The sequence below is a fragment of the Lissotriton helveticus genome, chromosome 6 (genome assembly GCF_964261635.1).
Source record: "Lissotriton helveticus chromosome 6, aLisHel1.1, whole genome shotgun sequence".
In the NCBI taxonomy this organism is placed as follows: domain Eukaryota; kingdom Metazoa; phylum Chordata; class Amphibia; order Caudata; family Salamandridae; genus Lissotriton; species Lissotriton helveticus.
In genome coordinates, this window is record NC_136067.1 from 1,822,148,732 (window position 1) to 1,822,164,410 (window position 15,679).

General features: G+C 44.4%; 1 protein-coding gene across 2 annotated transcripts in view; it reads right to left on the reverse strand.

The window, feature by feature from the left end:
- UBR2 (ubiquitin protein ligase E3 component n-recognin 2) overlaps positions 1-15,679 on the reverse strand; it is a 1,610,484-nt gene that overhangs the window by 747,844 nt on the left and 846,961 nt on the right. For both annotated transcript variants that reach the window (XM_078649714.1, XM_078649715.1), the window contains exon 27: positions 9,913-10,022. In XM_078649714.1, coding sequence (XP_078505840.1) covers positions 9,913-10,022 — 110 coding nt within the window. The remainder of the gene's footprint in view (positions 1-9,912; positions 10,023-15,679) is intronic.

Below are 15,679 nucleotides of genomic sequence, written 5' to 3' on the forward strand. Positions count from 1 at the left end.
TTTTGCAGTAACAAATGAATGCAAGATGGGATCTTATTAACAGTGTCTATAAATCAAAGGGGGAGGCAGGCGGGTCAGTGAGGAATCTGCAGGTAGATAGATTATCCACCAGAAAGATAGTGCAGTTATGAAACTTTTTCTTCAGATGGGTACTTCTACCCTACTTCCTCCCCTGTGAACAGATTCTACAGCAATACCCTACTAAGGAGGAGGGTTGATAGAGGAATACATCAGGAAGTCCAGCTCTTCACACCTAAGTAGTGTTTTGTAAATGTGCATAGGTATGCCTGAGCCATTGCCTTAGAAATATCTGTAATTGGAATGCCCGGCGTTTTAAAGGTAGATCTGGCTCTGGTGGAATAAGTGTGGATCCCCCTCAGGCGTCTCTTACTTGGCCAAGAAATAGCAAGCTTTAATGCAGAGGATGATCCATCCTGATTGAGTCCTTTTCTGAACTGCCTTTCCCGTTTTGACACCACAGAAGCCAATCATCCAACACATATTCCTTGGTGCTGTCTGGGTAGTAGTTGACTGGTCGCCTAGGATCTAACCAATGCAGCCACTCCTCCTTTGTGGGATATGGGGAAGGGTAGAGGGTCGAAGAGTGATGGACTTGTCAAGATGAAAGGGAGTGACTACCTCAGGAAGGAAAGCTGCCCTGGTTCGCAACACCAACTTCTCCTAAAATCCTAAAAAATGTAGTGAAAGGAGGATGACAGCGAAAGGCTTGTAACACACTGACCCTCCTAGTAGACGTTATTGTAACCAAAAACACAGTCCTGAGAGTTAACATATAAAGGATACAACTGTGAAGGGGCTGAAACTGAGTCCCCATCAAAAATATAAGTACCAAATTTAAGTCCCATTGACAAACTACAAAGAGAGTGGGAGGAAAAAGATTGGCCAGGCCTTGAGGAAACACATGACAACGGGGTACTTAAACAGGGATTAGCTGATACAGCAGTCAGAGGAAAGCAGACAAGGCAGCTAAATAACTTTTCAAATTGCTAATGGCACAACCTCTCTCAGATAGGGTAAATCCAGATTGCAGCACATGGGATAACCTGGACTGCAAGGGACCTACACCATTGTTCACACACAATGCAACAAAATTGCCCATCTGCCGGAATAGACTGCTTTAGTGGAGGGGCAATGTGCAGATAAGATGATGTCTACCATCGCCAGAGGCAAATGAAAGGAGCTCAGTTGTCCCTGCTCTATCTGCAAGCATGTGGGTGGAGGTCTCAAACAGAGTGCAGAACTAGTCCCCTGACAGAGAGAGCTGGCCTGCCTGGAAGGTGAAGTAGGGAACAAGTGGAGAAGCGCAGAATGCCCGCGTACCACACCCTACTCAGACAATCCAGAGGTATGAGTGAGAATGACGTGGGCCCGGTCTTAGCAATCTTCCTCAGAAATCCAGGGATCAAGGTGTGTGGGGGGGGGGGGGGTATGGTGAGCAACGACGCATTATGCTGCTGAAAGTTTCACCTTAACTGAAATACATCCCTCTAGGGATACTGGGGGTGCAGAACAAGCATTTTGCGAGGAGGGGAGTAAGTCCACCTGAGGAGTGCCACACTGGGAGGCAATATCCTGGACTACATCCAGCAGAATATGCCACTAAGTAACGGCAAGATGACACTGGCTCAGGCTTTCAGCTTTGACATTCAGAGACCCCTCTAAGTGATTGACAGTGAGCCATATCTCTTAGCGGTGTGCCTAAGAACATAGTCTCAATGCTTCAAGACAAAGGAGGTGAGACCCTACTCTCCCTTGTTTCTTGATATGCCATATCACTGCTGTGTTCTCCATCAAAACCAACAATGAAGGAGAGGGTGGCTTTGAGTGCCAGCAAGTTGAGTTGAAGCACCTGCTCCTCTGGAGAACAGAGCCACCTGTTCGCCAGATGAGCTCCCGACCCCAGGGTGGAGGCCTCTGCCACTAGTGTAGCCACGGCCAGAGGATCAGTGAGGCCATCCCATGCGTTAGTATTTCCTTGTTGCCCCACCAACCTACACGTGTGAATCGGACAATGCAGGAAGCCAGTAGCCCTAGGAATCGCAGAACTTACAGAACAGGAATTTTTGTGCCTAGTTCAGTGAACAGAATTATCTCCATGATGTCTTTGACTACCTGTTAAGATAGGAAGGTGCAAAGAAGCTTAGTGGTCAGTAACAAACCTATCAACTGGAGTCCTTGAGAGAGCCACAGGTGAAATCTGGGCTCGTTGATCGAAACGCCCAGTACGAACATCAGAGATGCCGTCGACATCAAATGGCGCAACACCAATTCTGGCGACCTGGCTTTGAGGAGCCAGCTGTTCAGATATGGAAAAATGGGAATGCCCAACCGTCCAAGTTGGGCTGCAACCACAGCCATAAATAACCTTTGTGAAGACTCAAGTTGCCAATGTCAAATCAAAGGGTAGTACTGCAAATTGGTAGTGCGTAGAACCTACCACAAACCGCAAGTACTTCCAATGAGGCTGCATGATAGGGATGTGATAGTACGCATCCTGCCGGTCCAGGGACAACATCCAATCTCCAAGCTGCATCACCGGTAGAACTTGAGCTAGGGTCAGCATCTTGTAGCTTTCCTTTCTGAGAAAGAAGTTAAGTCTCCTGGGATCTAGGACAGGGCGCAGACCGCCACCCTTTTGAATACCAGGAAGTAACATGTGTAATAACCCTGGCCCATTTCCTTCTCGCACTAATTTCACTACTCCTTTGAGAAGGAGAGCTGCCAGCTCCTGCTGCAGAATGGCCAAATGATCAGGAGGGAGAATGAGGGGAGAGGTGGAATGGGAGGTAGAACCTGTTGCAAGGGGAGGGATTAGACCTTTCTCTTCAATTTATAAGACCCACTGGTCCGAAGTGATGGTCTTTCAGGCTGGTAGAAAATGGGACACTCTTCCTCCCACAGGCTGCGCGTGGGGTTGAGGAAGGGAACCAGGGCTGCTTTCCCTGAGGCACAGGAGTGGAGGAATAGGAGGAAGGTTGCAAGGTAGATCTTCAGCCTTTCCCTTTACCACAGACTAGGTATTGTCTGACAAGTGGGTTCTGCTGCTCTTGCAGGAGTGACAGTGGGTACTGGCGTCAACAAAAGGAGAAACCTCTCCCAAAGCCTCAAAAATGGCAACATTCTTTGCAATCTTTTGTGGTTGAAGACTGCAACGATATGGCAGTGGCTTTGCAGGTCCTAAATCTCTCCAGGGTAGTCAGCTTTGTCCCTGAAGAGACAGACGCAGTCAAATGAAAGAGTCATTAAGTTAGCTTGAATATTTGGAAAGAAATTTGCTGTCCTGAGCCATTCATGGCTTAGCACTGAGATCGAGGTGTCCATCACCCGTGCTACCGAATCTGTTATATCCAATCCAGATTTTATTATGTGCTGCGAAGCATTCTGGCCATTCACAATCACTTTTTGAAAAAGCTCTGTCATATCAGGGGGGGGGGGGCATGGGGAAAAAAACACATGTGCCATGTCCCATAACACATGGTTGGAACCAGTGAGCAGGCAATTGGCTTTGAGTGGCCTTATGGTCATGCTTCAAGCTGAAAAGATTTTCCTTCCCCAAGCCTCCCTGTACTTTGACTAATTGTCAGAAGGGGCTGTGAGAAAGATTCCACCGGATTGCACCCCTGAACAGGACACTTGTATAACTAGGCTTTCAAGAGCGCGGTGGAAGGAACAATAACGGAGGTCCACAGGACAATTTAACACCGGTGATGAGGAAGGTTTCTCCCTTGCCAGCACTGAGTCACACAGTGCGTCATTAAACGGAGAAGGGGCTCGGCTGAGATCGTAGAAGGAAGAAGAACCTCTGTGAGGACATTTGTTTAGGTTTCAGTGGTGAGCAATTTCAGATCCAACACCTCAGCAGTCTTTAGCATTACTTTGTGAAGGGAGACAACCTCTGGCGTAGGTGGCTTGGTGGGGTAATCCATAGCGAGCTCAGGCAAGGTGTCCAAACCGCTTGCAGATGACAGGCCTTGGAAATCCAGAGAGTCTTGGATTGGGTTGTCCTCAGAGAAATACGCCACTGGATCAGAGTCAGTCCCGAACATTTGCTCTAAATGCTTCCTCCTCTATAAGTCTCTGGGCCTCTCAACGAGTGTGAACTCGCGGCTGGACGTCGGGTTGCGGCGCGATATCAGTGGCCAGAGGAGGTGGTGGTGGTGGAGTTGGCGATGGTGGTGGAGGCAATATCGGCACAGTCCATGGAACCAGCTGAGGCGCCATTAAAAGTACTGAGGGATCGAAGGAGTATGGCTTCGGCGTCCGCTCCAAAGGACATAAAGAGTGGAAAATGTTAAGCCTTCGTTGGGCCCAAAACATAGTGTTAAGGATTGCAGCTGGATGCACAACCGTTGTAGAGAAGTCAGGAAGCGCCAGAGCAGGCGATCCAGAGCTAGTTCCACGGGGGAAGCAGAGCAGCACAGAACATCCTCTGTAGGAATAAGGAGCAGCAGCGGCTCTGAGGACAAGGTGACCTACCTCAAGGCCAATTCTTATCCTTGTATTTTTGTCTTTTCTGATCTGACTATGTCGATTGAGAATGGGAGCGATGAGGTTACGGAGACATCGTCACCCATATACTGGGATGTAAAAAGTTTGGCCTTGTGTTCATTAATGGACTTGTGTTCCTTAATACCCCTTGGGATACTGACAAAACAAAATTTCTGGAATGGAACTATGCCAGTTACTTTGTTGCACTCACAAACAAATACTTTGTACGTTCCTTTGAGGAACCTGATTTTTGAAGAGACACATTGCATACACACAATAATAGAGCAACTTTATGCAAAGTTTGCTTGGCCCCGAGGTAGTGACTGACACTTCGAAAGACGTATTGGCCTTGTTTGAAAATCTGAATAAATACTGCCTTATTTTAGGACAACTTTTTATACCCCTTAAACTTTATTGAGTTTTCACCCCTTCTCAGAGTTGAAGCTCTGGATGCATGTCAAAAGCACAGAAAAAAGTGAACTGACGGTGCGTGAGGGGGTGCTATCTTGTCTCAGTTGCATCACCCGACATCACATCCAGTGCAGGCCGAGTCCAGCGCCCTCTACTGGTGACCTCGTAGTTTTGAAGTTTCTGGATCAAGTCTGCTGTCTGGGGTCGTTTTACAGGTGAGGAATCTGAAGGTAAAATTATACATCAGAAATACCTCAAGCTAGATACACCCATATGCTGGGGTAGATGGCACAGTAAAGGACCCAAAGATCTATCTCTCTATGGCTTGCCAAATCTTTAAATGTTGCCCCATACGCCTCATGTGCTCAGCTGAGAGAAAACTAAAGCGGTATCCTGAGTGGTGCTTAAGAGAACAAACAGGAGTAGGATGGCTGTAGCGCTTGTCTGGGCTTGGACCCATTTAGGCCCTAGTACTGCTGCAAGAATTGGCGTGGCTATTGGACTGGCTGAAAAATTTGCTGACAAAAAGGCATCCCTCTCGAGTGGCCATAAAATTTTTGTTAGAACATGTGAAACTGGCAGCAGAGGACGCCAACTCTAGGGAGTGAGCTGTGGCTCATCCCCGTTTGCCGAAACAGCGAACGGGGCGCTCAACTGAATTAAAGTTGCGAGACCCATCAAAGGGTATGTCCAATAAAGTGTCCCAGTGTGTAGTGGCCAAGTTCCTAAGGCACTGGATGTGACTCCTCGGTTCTGCTTTGCTCAAGAAGATGCTTGCACTACCAGGCTTCCTAGATATGGATTAGCTAGATTCCCTGAGATAAGCCTGTGTGACGGGCAATCTGTATGCCCACAGCTGGAGTGGAAGAGGGTTTTGCTCATGCAACCTTAATAGTCCCCATTAGAATGTAAGCATGGGCTCTAACGTTTCATTAGCTGGTTTTAGAATCCCAGTCGGGAAGTTGGCTTTATTTTCATCCACCTCCGGTGGCATTTCCAGTACCTCTCTGCCTTTTTTTTGGCACAGCCCTAAAATATACCACTACCAGAGAGGGTGGAATCGAATGCCAAAGGTAATTTGCATTCTACATAGCAAGATAGTCAGTTGTGTCTTGTGTTGGTGGAGGGCACTATCATCATCATTGTGGTCTATAACATATGTAATTTGGTCATAGTATGAGTCCCTGCCAACAATGTTGTATTTCTATTGTTGCTAATATTAATCCCTGGGCAAGGAGCCTCCTCCATCAATCTCTGGGCCTGCTTCCTTGAGTGCATCAAAACTGTCTTGGACTTTGGCATGATCTACGAAGCTGTTGTCAGCACTGGAGTTCCTTTTTATACCCCTTAAACTTTATTGAGTTTTCACCCCTTAGGTTTATGCTGAGGATTGAGGAAAGCGACAGTGTCGTGGGCAGGTCCTTAACACCACATGTCAGAGGGCATGGGCATCTGTGATGGATATTTGTCCCTCACAAAGGACTGCTGGGTTTGAACCCAGACTTCCTAGAGGGAGACATTCTGTTTTGTACTGCTTGATAAGAATTTATGAGGAGCTTTTTCTCAGAGTTGAAGCTCTGGATGCATGTCAAAAGCACAGAAAAAAGTGAACTGACGGTGCGTGAGGGGGTGCTATCTTGTCTCAGTTGCATCACCCGACATCACATCCAGTGCAGGCCGAGTCCAGCGCCCTCTACTGGTGACCTCGTAGTTTTGAAGTTTCTGGATCAAGTCTGCTGTCTGGGGTCGTTTTACAGGTGAGGAATCTGAAGGTAAAATTATACATCAGAAATACCTCAAGCTAGATACACCCATATGCTGGGGTAGATGGCACAGTAAAGGACCCAAAGATCTATCTCTCTATGGCTTGCCAAATCTTTAAATGTTGCCCCATACGCCTCATGTGCTCAGCTGAGAGAAAACTAAAGCGGTATCCTGAGTGGTGCTTAAGAGAACAAACAGGAGTAGGATGGCTGTAGCGCTTGTCTGGGCTTGGACCCATTTAGGCCCTAGTACTGCTGCAAGAATTGGCGTGGCTATTGGACTGGCTGAAAAATTTGCTGACAAAAAGGCATCCCTCTCGAGTGGCCATAAAATTTTTGTTAGAACATGTGAAACTGGCAGCAGAGGACGCCAACTCTAGGGAGTGAGCTGTGGCTCATCCCCGTTTGCCGAAACAGCGAACGGGGCGCTCAACTGAATTAAAGTTGCGAGACCCATCAAAGGGTATGTCCAATAAAGTGTCCCAGTGTGTAGTGGCCAAGTTCCTAAGGCAACTTGGACTCAAGTCCAATTCAATTCATTTGTACATAGTACATAAACAAAAATTGAATATTATTGAAATGTATGCAATCATTTTATGCTTCAGGGGCTTGAAAGGAGCACTGCCCAATGCATTTCGGGACAAACTGTCCCTTCGTGAGGGGCACACATACAATTACTTTTCAAGAAACCACTCATCCTTAAATGTACCTCCCAGAAGAGTAAAAAAAAGCCTTGTTTGACCGAAGTAGACCCCTTGGTCAAACTTCTCACTGCAGTCTATAAGAGTTCCCAATCTTGATGCTCCGTTTTCGCAAGACCTGCTATTCACACAACCCGCTTAGACGTTAGACTGCAGTGGGCGTTGCTCCTCTCAAGTTCCTAAAGCATAAAATGATTGCATACATTTCTGTAATATTGCATTTTTGTTTATGTACAATGTACAAATGAATTGAATTGTTCTTGTTTATATGTTGAAAAGAACAATAAGTAAAAAATTATTTGAAAGAAATGATTAAGAATTGGTATAATTGGTTTAATTGAATTATATCACACATAGCAGTGCACGCTTGAATCCAAGTTGCCTCAGGAACTTGGCCACTACACACTTATTCGTTACATGCTAGGCAGGCATAATTCAAGCATAGCAGGATCATTGGATTACAACAAGAGTGCACAATCTACCGCACTGTTTATTCACTAAATTCACCCAGACGTTCCCAGAAAAGCCAATAGAACAGAGCCTGGTAAGGAGTCTGATGACCTCTGAAGACCCCCATGGACCTAGTAACAGAATCCACAGTATTAAGTCCCACCTTCTGTATTTGTTTCACAGCATTCTTGCCGTCTCAAAAGACTTCAGCAGATTTTCAAACAAAAGAATCAGGAGGCTGAGCACTACCATCTGTGTTATCATCCACAGTACATGGGTGTACCTGGCATGAGGTATATCTGGATCTGAGCACCATGAGGAGAAAACCTTCTCTTCCCTTAGCTTCTAATGTATTTTGACTCCTCGGTTCTGCTTTGCTCAAGAAGATGCTTGCACTACCAGGCTTCCTAGATATGGATTAGCTAGATTCCCTGAGATAAGCCTGTGTGACGGGCAATCTGTATGCCCACAGCTGGAGTGGAAGAGGGTTTTGCTCATGCAACCTTAATAGTCCCCATTAGAATGTAAGCATGGGCTCTAACGTTTCATTAGCTGGTTTTAGAATCCCAGTCGGGAAGTTGGCTTTATTTTCATCCACCTCCGGTGGCATTTCCAGTACCTCTCTGCCTTTTTTTTGGCACAGCCCTAAAATATACCACTACCAGAGAGGGTGGAATCGAATGCCAAAGGTAATTTGCATTCTACATAGCAAGATAGTCAGTTGTGTCTTGTGTTGGTGGAGGGCACTATCATCATCATTGTGGTCTATAACATATGTAATTTGGTCATAGTATGAGTCCCTGCCAACAATGTTGTATTTCTATTGTTGCTAATATTAATCCCTGGGCAAGGAGCCTCCTCCATCAATCTCTGGGCCTGCTTCCTTGAGTGCATCAAAACTGTCTTGGACTTTGGCATGATCTACGAAGCTGTTGTCAGCACTGGAGTTCATTTTGGTTGTGGTGAGGGGCTACTTGAAGAAGTTTGGATGCTGGTGTTGCTCCAGTCGTGGTTGGGGGAATGCTCTGAGGAGGACTGGTGACGCCACTTCAGCAACCTCTGTGAACCCAACCAATTTTAGCTCATACGAGTTGCTAAAGGAGGAGGGGAACAGCTCCTAGGTGTGGAGTCACCTGGGCAGTCTCTTTTTAAATATATATTTTTACTGTTTTCATAGATAAAAACCAACAATACAACATAACTGTGACACCAAACACCGCAGAGTTACCTAGAAACAGCATCCCATGTCCGAAATACACAGTGTATAAAGGAATAAAAAAGGCAATGATTTATAAGTCTGTTGGTGCTTTAAGTGGCCAAGTCTCTAGAAGTCCAAGTCCCCACAACATCTTGTGCTTTCTTTTGCAGCCACTTCATTTGTAAATCACCTTCTGAGCTCTGGTACAATAGTCCATCCACCTGGACTACTCCTGTAGCTTAGGAGGGCGAGCATCCTGCCAGTGCTTTGCAATGTCCCTCTACTTGAACTGTTTCTAAGGCTTCCTCCCCTTCTCTTTTGAGAATTTCAAGGAAGGAGATTACCTGGATCTCAGGCATGAATGGCACAGAGTCTGGCACTTTTGTGCCAGTACCATAATCGGCTTTGATTCTTGTTCCTTTATGGCCTTGGAGTGCATGAGGTTGCACTAATTGCATGTCTTACAATCGTGCTTTGACCGCCGGGCACCACAAACAGAATTGTATGGCTCATAAATGAACATTTCTCCGTGACAGGAATAACAGGGACTTTACTTTTTAGATGGAGACATCATGCCAAGCCTTGCACATTTCAAATGTTGTTGCAAACATGTTATAAGGAGAGCGCTGATGGGTGTGGGGACAAAGGGAACTAACGTCAGGGTAGTGCTATATGCCTCTGGGGAGTGATACCTGGTACCTGACACTGAGATGGAGCCAATCACCACCTATTGGCGTAGAAGCACTGTTGAAAAGTTTTGGGATCCAGTCTTACACCTCAGAATATTCAAGTGGTGAGGAAACTGCATGTCCATGAGTATAAAATAATTAATTTACAAATAGCTCTAAATTAACTGGAAATAAACATCATATAAATTTACCTTTAGAAGCCACCTAATTGTGTCCTTGTGCATTTCCAAATGGGGAGCATTTTGCAATGTCTCCAGCATAGCTAGGATACTTGGAGAAGTACTGGAAGTTACACCAGGCCCTAAAGTGGGTAAAAGATTGATATTTTTAAATTAGGGTTTACATTTCATCCAATACATGTTAATTTTAATTTTGCATTATAATACAAGGAACCATGAAATATAATGAACAACGTTAACACAGAAAGTGAGTTGAAATAAATGCCATTCATGTTCAATGTCTATACAGTAACCTGCTCTTTAGAGAAAAACCCAATATGATAACATGATATACTCTTACTGCTTCAATATTATTGGTCCTGCATCTGTTCAGAGGCTTTTTCAAATGTATTTAACATTTGTCTCCACCATATTGTTGAGAGTGTCTTCCATGCATCTACTACGTATACTGGAAATAAGAAATGTTATTTACTAAGAAACCATCTATTCGTAGAGAGCAGTGCTATACATTTGCATGTTCTGCATACTCCTGTTATCTAATGCTGGGCCCGGACATTTGCAACTTTTTTCTTTATGAAATTAAAGTCACTACACCTGTTGTGACTCCCCCTTTGTCCCAGAATTCATGAGTACGTCTCCACCTAAAATAGTTTTTTTGCCACCCAGCTGCTGAGTAGTGTAAGTGCAATGCGTTGTCAAAGGCAGAGGATGCTAATAATAAGAAAGTAAGAATACATGAAAAACATATCAAATGTGTGATCATTGCTAGCTTTCAGGGAGGAGGGTGGGTGCATGTGAATCCACAGCACCACACACTATGAATAAATGATTAAAGGGTAAGTAAGCTTTTTTGTTCGTAGCATGTGTGGCTGTAGATACACATACAGTCTCTCTGAAAAAAGTGGTGGTTAGCATGCAGTTATTTGAAAAAGTATGCTTAAAACCGCTTGCCTAACTACAGCTCATTGGCATGCAAGTACATCTACATAATATTGCTTGGTGAACTTGTGTGGAGTTGACCAAGTAGCAGCCTTACAGATAGCCAAGATAGAAATATTACCTAAAAAGGCTAGTGAGACTCTCTTTTGTCATACAGATGGTGCTCCTGGGATTGCCAGGTTTGCAAATAGCAGCTTCTTTGTGGGGTTTGACTAAGGCTACAGAATGTTGATAATATCTTTTAAATTGGTTTAGTTCTCTCAATTTAATACAAGAGCATTCTTAACATTAAGAGTGTGAGGGGGTCCTTTAAGCTACCAACTCTGGATGTGCTAAAAAGACAGGGAGCTCAATAGTCTGGTTGATGTGAAGATTTGAGACAACCTTGGTATGATTTTGATGTTATTATGAAGAATCATCCTATGTATGTGACCTTGAATGTATGGTTCCTCCATTGTAATAGTTTGCAGCTCATTAATGCATCTGAGTGAAGTGACTGCTGGGAGGAAAGCCACTTTTAAAGACAAATATTTCAACACCCAGGAATGCAAAGTCTCAGACAGAGGGCCATAAGTCATGTGCATATGACATTTAAGTTTCATACAGGTAGCATCTTTGGAAGGATGACATTTATTTCAACCCTTCCTTGAAAGCTTTAATGACAAAAATCCTGAAAATAGAGGCATGTTGTAATTGTATTTATATAGCGCTTATTACCCCTGATGAGGCCTTAAAGCGCTTCTTAGAAGATGAACTTGTTTAATGGTCAGAGGATTAGGATCAGGCAAAGTGTGCTATCCATTTTGGGAATACGTCAATAGAGGGAGTAGACCCCTGCCCCTCACTGGTATTCAGAAATGGGTTTATGAAACCCTTCATTAGGAGTGCCTGTAACTCTTCCTCCAGAAGATACAGGTGGTGTGACCTCAGTACATAATGGTGGGATGAAGGAGGATGTTGGGAGGGGTGTGCGGTATTCAAGGCAGTACTGTTCAAACACAATAGAGAAGACCCACTGTAGTGTAGTTCCTATATTCCCAATAGGCTGTGCACATTGGAATAATATATCCTATAGATATGACATAGGAATTAGGTCAGTAGGTCTCTATCGAATATACTAAACTTAATTGTGAGTGTCAGCTAGCTCAGAGGTCACTAGAAACTTTCTCGAATTCACAAGAAGGGATTAGTTTCTGACAACCGCATAAACATGATAACTTTGCTTCCCTAGGACTGGAATAACTATCTTCAGAGTTGTGGAAACAATAGATAGGTAATTTCACTCACTCAATCATGCATGCTTCGTTTCTACAGAGTTGCAGAGAAATAGTGAGCCGGGCGTTTTCAATAACAGGTTTATTGAACAGCCTTCTTTCTCATGAATGAGAGGTGAACTGCTACAATTGTTAGACAGAATGCAAAGTATAATGCGTACAGCGAGAATAGTATTATAAAATAATACTGTAATAGCATTGTATGGTTTCTAAGTCATATACAAATACATACATAATTAACACAGGCTAAAATACTTAACTGATGCTTCTAAAATACGTCTACCCCAATGTACCTAACCTAGGTCTAGTACGAGCGAAGAAGTAAGTATGGTCTTTAGCATAGGTTTAGTTTTTGCCAAAAATCTACCAAAGGTTTCTCTAAGTTCTAATCAGCTCAATACCTTAGAATGAAGGAGGTCTGGTATCTCTGTCTCGGGACTCGATTTCCCAACACCCCTCAAGGGAAGTCAGAAACTCTGGAGCTGAATTTCTCAACAGAGGAGGGCAGCTTCCTGATCAGTGCGTCAGCTGGAGAGCCAGCTTCCTTCAGCACTTGCTGTAGCGAGCTGCGTCGGGCAAGTAGGTTGTCGTACTGCTCCGAACCACCGTGCTTTGCCATAGCAAGTTAAGGTATATTTATACCTTGAAGGTGTTTAGGAATGCCATGTTTGACGTAAATTGCAAAAAACACAGTTGATGGACAGAATGTAGAACAATGTCATACATTCACCCCAGTACAAGGATCTGGGCCTAAATCCATCGTTTTTTTGCACTCCACACCACCCTGGGTTAGACACTGGCTAAATGCAAATCAGCTCTGACCCTGTGCCTCATGGGAACAGTCCAGTCCGAACTACCAAGCCATGTCTTTCCCAGACCGGAATCAAGCATCCAAGGACCGATTTCTGGCTATCAGCCTTCATCAGCCTGGATAGCTTGACTCCAGTGGTGTGGAGAACCTGGGACCCACGTCTGAGCATACCCAGCTCACTCGGGGTGAAAATTGCAAAAAACAATTTTCACCCCGAGTGGGCTGGGTATGCTCAGACATGAGTCCCAGGCTATCCACACCACTGGAGTCAAGCTATCCAGGCTGATGAAGGCTGATAGTCAGAAACCGGTCCTTGGATGCTTGATTCCGGTCAGGGAAAGACATGGCTTGGTAGTTCGGACTGGACTGTTCCCATGAGGCACAGGGTCAGAGCTGATTTGCATATAGCCAGTGTCTAACCCAGGGTGGTGTGGAGTGCAAAAAAACGATGTTGTTAGGCCCAGATCCTTGTACTGGGATGAATGTATGATGTTGTTCTACATTCTGTCCATCAACTGTGTTTTTTGCAATTTCACCCCGAGTGGGCTGGGTATGCTCAGACGTGAGTCCCAGGCTCTCCACACCACTGGAGTCAAGCTATCCAGGCTGATGAAGGCTTATAGCCAGAAACCGGCCCTTGGATACTTGATTCCGGTCTGGGAAAGACATGGCTTGGTAGTTTGGACTGGACTGTTCCCATGAGGCACAGGGTCAGAGCTGATTTGCATATAGCCAGTGTCTAACCCAGGGTGGTGTGGAGTGCAAAAAAACAATGGATTTAGGCCTAGATCCTTGTACTGGGATGAATGTATGACATTGTTCTACATTCTGTCCATCAACTGTGTTTTTTGCAATTTTCACCCCAAGTGGGCTGGGTATGCTCAGACGTGAGTCCCAGGCTCTCCACACCACGGGAGTCAAGCTATCCAGGCTGATGAAGGCTGAGAGCCAGAAACCGGTCCTTGGATGCTTGATTCCGGTCTGGGGAAGACATGGCTTGGTAGTTCGGACTGGACTGTTCCCATGAGGCACAGGGTCAGAGCTGATTTGCATATAGCCAGTGTCTAACCCAGGGTGGTGTGGAGTGCAAAACAACGATGGATTTAGGCCCAGATCCTTGTACTGGGATGAATGTATGACATTGTTCTACATTCTGTCCATCAACTGTGTTTTTTGCATGTTTGACGTAAAGTCGGGCATATGAATGTCATGAATGAACCCCTAAGGAATAGATGTTCATCGTAAAACTGAGTTCTTGGAGAAATCAATATTCAAGCAAGGGGAAGTCCCTAATGGCTTAAGCTGGTTTTCGAAGAAATCGTTGTGACGTTTGGTGAACTGATGGAAGTAGCCATGCCTGTATGTGGGTTGCATGGGCTATGCCTAAATAAGGGCTTGATTTCTATGCCTATATAAGGGCAAAATGAATTGTACCTAAATAAGGACATGAATCGGGAAAATCCTTTTCGGATTTTAAAACGCCATACAACATCCAATCCATTTTTTTTATGTAGGACATTACTAAGTTCTAAATACGTTAAACAGATCTAAACATGATGTTTTAAAACCCACCCAAAATACATAAAAATGCAATGGTACTGGTTGTACACAAAAGCGCATTGGTGCTGTACCCATTTAAGCAATGTTTCATTCTAAGCATATATGTTGACATCTGAAAAAAATGCTATCTGAATGAATCATGAAAATACATTTATGAAATGGCTCGTAAATACAGAAAAAAAGGTGCCGAAACCATGTCATGTCATATTACATATAACTGTTGGTATGAGGACATGGTCAAATATTGTCTCTGGAAGTTTTTCAAAGAATTCTAATTCTCTATGAATAGTTCAACTTTAAGCAGATTACTTCGCGCCAAAAAATGAAAAATACAAATTTGGAAAAATTGATAATCATAGAAAAAAAGAGTTCCAAAGTTAGAACTTTGTTTTGAAAAAATGAAGATCGAATTCAGAGTCTCTCAGAACACTGTGTGCTAAATCAAAAGTGAGTGTTATTGTTTGGAGAAAACATCAAATCTTCTAAGTCTGTAAAAAATGTGTCTACTATTGTAGGTGAGAGTTGGATTACCTCGTTAAGAAGATCAACGGCACAAAGATGTGAAGCATCGCCGTCAGCATTGGTCGCATTAGCAATGTTCGTAGTGGATGATACCTGTGTGCCTGTTTCCTCTCGTACCTCACCGTTAGCATTTTGCGTCTGTGAGATCTCAATGAATGCCATCATCAGAATTGGTAGCCGCTGGGGACAACAAAGTGCATGGGCCGTTACTGGTTCAAGCAAAGTATCAACATCCGTTGGCATGACTGATGAGTGTCAGACCTGTCTAGCATGCATTCTTCTCCGCATAGTAGGCAGCGTAGAACAAGTAAGATGCAATCTTGCCAAATTGGTCTGAATGATAGAAACCATGTGGTATTCAATTCTCTTAGACGAGGTAGTCCCAAAATGTGGATGATGCGCTCACGACACATCATCGCCAGTAGAGTTTTCTCCATGGTAAACTGGGTGTCGCTTGTGGATTGACTTGCCAGATCGCAGCAGTAGGAGCAAAAACAGTATCCCTGTAGCGAGTCCCAAAATGAGAGGCAATCCGCCAAACAGACTGCACAAAGTTTGGAAATATTCCTAGGACTGCTTCAAAAGGTGCTAACCGTCCAGAAAATACTGTCCTAAATACATGTACAATACCACTCGTATCAGACATGTTTAAGACACGACTTAACATTTCTGA